At 30.1% G+C, this 5596-nt stretch overlaps 2 protein-coding genes across 3 annotated transcripts in view; both read right to left on the minus strand.

Annotated features, from left to right (window-relative positions):
* Positions 1–1905, minus strand: part of LOC108743510 (tetraspanin-6-like) — a 6758-nt gene extending 4853 nt beyond the window's left edge. Inside the window, exons 1-2 of one of the 2 annotated variants that reach the window (XM_025977897.1) lie at positions 1707–1901; positions 1439–1630 (exon numbers count right to left, since the gene is read on the minus strand). In XM_025977897.1, coding sequence (XP_025833682.1) covers positions 1439–1630; positions 1707–1805 — 291 coding nt within the window. In that variant the 5' untranslated portion in view covers positions 1806–1901. Of the gene's footprint in view, positions 1–1438; positions 1631–1706 lie in introns of both variants that reach the window. The other variant, XM_025977898.1, reaches the window with a different exon arrangement.
* A 1346-nt stretch (positions 1906–3251) lies between these two features.
* Positions 3252–5380, minus strand: LOC108743511 (tetraspanin-6-like). Its single transcript, XM_018479084.2, has 3 exons — positions 5207–5380; positions 4328–4447; positions 3252–3409 (listed from the first exon to the last, which is right to left on the minus strand). The coding sequence occupies exons 1-3, from the start codon at positions 5354–5356 to the stop codon at positions 3254–3256; spliced, it is 426 nt and encodes a 141-aa protein (XP_018334586.2). The 5' UTR covers positions 5357–5380; the 3' UTR covers positions 3252–3253.
* Positions 5381–5596: the final 216 nt, after the last annotated feature.

Genomic DNA, 5596 nt, shown 5'->3' on the forward strand with positions numbered 1-5596 from the left:
AGAACTGATTAACTGATTAAGAATTAAACATTGTAGGTATATGTACCTGAAGACAGATGAAACTTTGCTACATATTTTTTTTTATATTTTATGTTTTCTTCAACAACTAAAATTAATACAGTAAAAATCAATCAATACTGTACATGAACGATTTTCGTGTTTATTAGCGTGTCTAATGGAAGCCACTTGCGATTAAACCGTTTATAAATAAACGAATCTAAATATAGTCCGGTAACAACAAACAAAAGTTATCTTTCCAAACAAACAGAAAAATGCAAAACTATTATTTTAAGAAATTTTAGAAGTGTTAAATACTTACAGAAAACGCAAAATTAAAAATCATTAGCAAGGTCCTCATACAGGCCATTACGGCAACAGAAAAAGACCCCATATTTCAAAAAACACTGCAATAACAAAACTTTACGAAAAATAAAAATACACACAATTATGTTAATGAGACGAAAACAAACGAACAATTACCAAAACGTTGCAGAATTCTTTACAATTTATAATTCTACGTTGATAACCTTACGCGAACGATAAAAAAATCGTCAACCCGACCACTGCACACAAGTCTGACGACCGACCGATCAAAACACATAAGCATGCGCTTGTACAAACTGCGAGGATGAAATATTTTTGTTCGTCTTTCTCTGTTCTATACAACGATGTTTTTTGTTGTATTGGGTCACGTTATCATGTTATCAGGTAAATGTTAAATACACAACCTGTTATGAGAAAAACAATGGGAAATTTCTATTTACATATTTTCATTACAATCGCTTATTGAAGTTCGACATCGTATTCCAGAAATTATTAATGAGAAATGACGATTACGTCAGCGACATAGTCCATACGAACCAAGNCAGGTTTGATAGAACTGAAAAATACAGTGCTGTCTTACAGAAAATCATCAAATCAATATCGAAAATTTTAAATTAGTTATAGATATTTTTAATAATTACTTGCTTAAGAGTTTTGAAAGTATGTTTATTAAAAGAAACCGATTAAGCTCACTTGTTTATCTTACTACCAATCGTCGTAACTTAAAAAAGGTAACTTTGTTAATGAAAAGTATTTCGGACATTCCGTGTTGTGATTTCGCGTTGAGCTTTTTGGTGCTCGAAAAGAGCATTGTTTTTAGATCGATTTTGTATAATTTAATGTGAAATATAATTAGAAACCAACGAGTTATTTGACATTAAAATCGGCCATTTATTCCATCATTCTCTATAAAATAATTATCCATAACGAACCGCAATTAATTTGATTTTACTTCCAGCTGATTAATGCATTTCTATATACTATCGGTCACGATAATTTACCTTATCTCGATTTTAAAACTTTTAAAATAATAATGATAAAAGAAGATGACTCATTTAGTCTTCTTTGTATGTAATATAGTACACAAAACCGGTATTTTTTCAACTTAACTTACAGCATACATAATAACAGGATTCCCTTTATCGCTAGACCAACAACAAGCGAAAAACCCCGCAAAAATAACAATTATACCTGTACCAATTAAAACATACGACGGAGCATAAGAATGCTTAGTAGTAAACTGTAAAAAACGATTCAATTTCAATTCAGCCCAAAATCCTGCAAAAATCATTGCCAAACCAGACATCTGAAACACCACTTTTAATAAGTTAGTTGAGACATAAAACGGTTTTCAAAATACATGGGTTACATTATTAACTTACAAAGAAAAGTACCAGCAGAAACATTTTAGATTTTTCATATCTATCAATTGCTACGTCCGCAATGTTATTCCTTGTCTTCATTATTCCTTTTTTATTCATTTGTATTATCACGATACAAATCTGTCATTTTAAAAATCAAAAAATTAAACTGCGTACACAGAATGCTTAGATTTCACATCAGTATTAAGGACAACAACGAGAGCTAAGCCGCGAATAAAACGTATCATGAAATTTTGTACACACATTGTCAGGGGTACAGCAAAGGACGTAGGGTACCTTCATCCAGAAAAAAATACTGTTCCAGAGGGATATAAAAATTAGTTTTATATGGACGCTGGTGATCCTTGACACGATTTAAGGACATCAGCGTAAGCGAAATCGCAAGTAAAACCTAGAATACATGTAATTCTAAAACTGTAAATTACTTCCTACACATGTAGGGTCCAGACAAAATATTCGTGTAAACCAATTAAAGAACATAAAATTACTCTTTGTTAATTAAGAAGTTGCACATGCGTACGAAGAATTCCTAGTTAAAATTGAAAACAGTTTTAGCAATTGTTTATAGGCATATAATAATTGACGCTTTTTGAATAAATTATCTTTATTATTAGGCACAAAATGCTGCTTAATATATAGCTACAGATAGATATAACAATAGATACTGGATAACTATTTTATATAGTTGAAGGAACAAACACTAACAGTATATTATCGTGAGATAACTGATAAACATTTCTATGCTTGTAACTCTGCATAACATACTTAAGTACAAAGGTATGTCTATATTTTTAAACAAAATCAGCATAGGAAGTTTAATATAGTTCAAGCAATTTACGATATAAATATACATTATACATAACTACAGTAAATTTGGTCAAAAAGTTGATGTTCTCATATGTTACGTTAGAATAAATTGGATATAAACTTTTGCAGTATTTAAAAAATGTATAAATATCTAAGTACAAAAGACGAATATCAACAAGGTCGAATTTCCATCGAAAATAAAGAATTATATTGGAAAAATATGGACGAATAATGCTATTTATTTATCAGTCAGTCTACTCATAGAAAATTCATCTCTATTTTTGCAAAACAATTCTTCAGTTTACGGCGAAAGAACCTTCTTAATACATATTCGTCCTTTGTAAAATATAAAAGTCCCATATCAAAAAATATAATTGATTCGAAAATTGACAGACAAGGATGTACGCTATGCTTTTATCAAAAATATGAATATATCACTCAAAAAATAAAATTTTAAAAACATGATTATCACTACTCATAGTTAACGCTTTAAAACCTAATACATATGGTTATACGTTTGAAGAATTTTAAAAATATAGAGAATAACAATCTAAAAAAAATATGCAAAAGGATTTTTAAAAGTAATACGTATAATCCTGGAATAAGGACAAACATTTTTAACTGAATACTTCAACTATTTGAAAAAAGTTTTCTAAATTTTAATCTCCATTTATTCCATTACGTCAAATATGGTATATTTAATTGGTCATATCATAATGGGATTAATATAGGTACGTATTTTATTCCATCGGCTCGTAATTAGCCTTTTTAATAGTTCTGGCCAGACAACACGTCAAAAATACTCCGACTAACGAAAAAAGTGCAAATCCAACTGCAACATAAGCCATAATCCCCGAATGCGAGATTACAAAGTCCATAACTTTATTGTAACAACCCTAAAATAAATATCGATTTACAACTGTTTTGACTATAATTTGATTTTCATTTATGAATTATTTATTACAAATTAAAATTCGTTATTTCTGAACTGGCCTCAAATTAATTTTAGTTTATTAAGTCTGTTTTTACTTGCTATAAACACTTAAAAGGTGCAAATTAGCAAAACAATTATTGTAAAGGTAATGAAAGTTTGGAAATTACAGACTTTTTATCTTTTACATTATTTTGCTTAAAATTAGTACAGACAGTACAAATGTAGGGATAGATATAGAGAGGCAGAAGATTAGTATGCTTAATTTGCAGACGATATAGCAGTATTAGCATCTAGCAAGGAGGAGTTAGAGATACCTTTAAATAAAATGGAAGAGATATTGACAATACAGTATTGTATGAAAATAAATAAAAGTAAAACAAAAATACTGGTATTTAAGGGAAGAAAAAGTCCAGAAAGAGCAAATGTAAAGATAGGAGACGAAAAATTAGAAGAAGTGGCTGATTTTAAGTGTTTAGGATGTCAGATAAGTCAATACGGAAGGATTAGTAGGATCGAATCGCCTTAAAAAAAAGACATATTAGAGGCAGAAACAGGAGTTAAGAGGAGTAGAGGTAGACCTACATTAGATTACAGTTCACAAATAGGATGTGGGATATTCTAGTTTTAGGGAAATGCGAAGATTAGCTCAGGATAGGAAGGAGTGGAGGTGCGTGTCCAACCAGTCTTAGGACTGACGATCTTATGATGATGATGAAAATTAGTCCATTCAGTAGGTTTTTGGTGGTTTAGTTAGATGCTAATAAAAGCGTTGGTTTCATAATTGATTAGCCATGTTCAGAAATTCCTAATTTTACATATAAGCATTGAAATATCCATATTTTTGTATAAGGAAAATTAAAGTACACTGTTTCGTACATACCTGCGTGTAAATCTCTTCCAAGTTGAAAGTATCACACGAATCATTTTTGCAGCAAGATTTAGGAACCACATGATTTGAATTAATCCAATCCATATAATCATGATTACCGCAGCAATGAAGCTAAATTTATTTCATTTTTAAAATAGTAATTCATGTACCAATACACACTTTTTTTCTCAATTGTTTTCAATCTTTTTAGTCTTACGATCAAACAATAAAACTTTTTATAACAATTGGAACTATAGGCAAGAGTTAAAATTATTAATGATTTTTTGTCCTCGATAAACCCCAGGCTATAAATTTTTACGACTGCATTAATAATAATTTACAAATATCAAAATTTAACGCTCTGTAAACGAATTTCTAAAAATCATCAAAGAACAAAATATTTTCAGAATAACCCAGGAAATAACGCCTTGAAGTTTCACTCTGTATGTAAGAGGCCTTTTTATTTTTCATACAACAAATGTTATAATTAAACTACCTATTGTTTTCGAGACCTTACTTGCTCCCCCCCTTCCCCGAAAAACAATACCAGCACGGTCACATACTACTTAAGATTGTTTTTTCTGCACCGTGACTACAAAATGTGCACTTAGCAATTCTTTTATTGAAATGACTTAATTTGTATACAATCGCTACCTGTCAATTAAATGCCCAATTAGCATTTAATAGTTATGATTACTAAAATAACGAATTACCCTATTACCCACATTACCATGTTTCATCCGTAGGTATTATTTAGAAATGTGAAAGTCTCTTCACATAATAAAAATTATGTATAAAAACTAAGAACAACAAAAGTTGTTGAGACCCTTGTAATTCTTAATAAGGAATACCCTATCGTGTCACATTCATACAGTAAATTAAGAAACTTACCGTCGATTGAATAAAATCTAATGCTCTACTATTGGGTGAATCTGAAGGACGATAATTAATAATGGTTTCATTTAGACTTTTATCAAACCCTTCTGCCAATTTGTAACGATAAACAGCTATATAAATACCCTCTCCGATTTCCAGAATCATTGTCAAAAGTATGAAAAATCCATACTAAAAACGAATTACAATCAGGCAAATTAAACAAATGACTAATAACAAATAAGTATTTCAAAAGAAGCCGGCCGTTATTGACAACGAATTTACCAAAATTAATAATTCAAAACATTGTTTTAATAACATTATTAAGAGACTGCATGTGTACTAATTATTCAATGATATACGGAACGTACCGTTGCAAATGTGTGCCAGAGGCGGCGATCGATACGT

Source organism: Agrilus planipennis, unplaced genomic scaffold, assembly GCF_000699045.2.
Source record: "Agrilus planipennis isolate EAB-ADULT unplaced genomic scaffold, Apla_2.0 scaffold508, whole genome shotgun sequence".
In the NCBI taxonomy this organism is placed as follows: domain Eukaryota; kingdom Metazoa; phylum Arthropoda; class Insecta; order Coleoptera; family Buprestidae; genus Agrilus; species Agrilus planipennis.

Coding starts and splice junctions, on each gene's coding strand:
- LOC108743511 (XM_018479084.2), bottom strand. CDS start 5,356: ATGATTCTGGAAATCGGAGAGGGTATTTATATAGCTGTTTATCGTTAC. Junction 4,448..5,206: donor TAGATTTTATTCAATCGACG/GTAAGTTTCTTA, acceptor AAATAAATTTAG/CTTCATTGCTGCGGTAATCA. Junction 3,410..4,327: donor TGGAAGAGATTTACACGCAG/GTATGTACGAAA, acceptor TATTTATTTTAG/GGTTGTTACAATAAAGTTAT.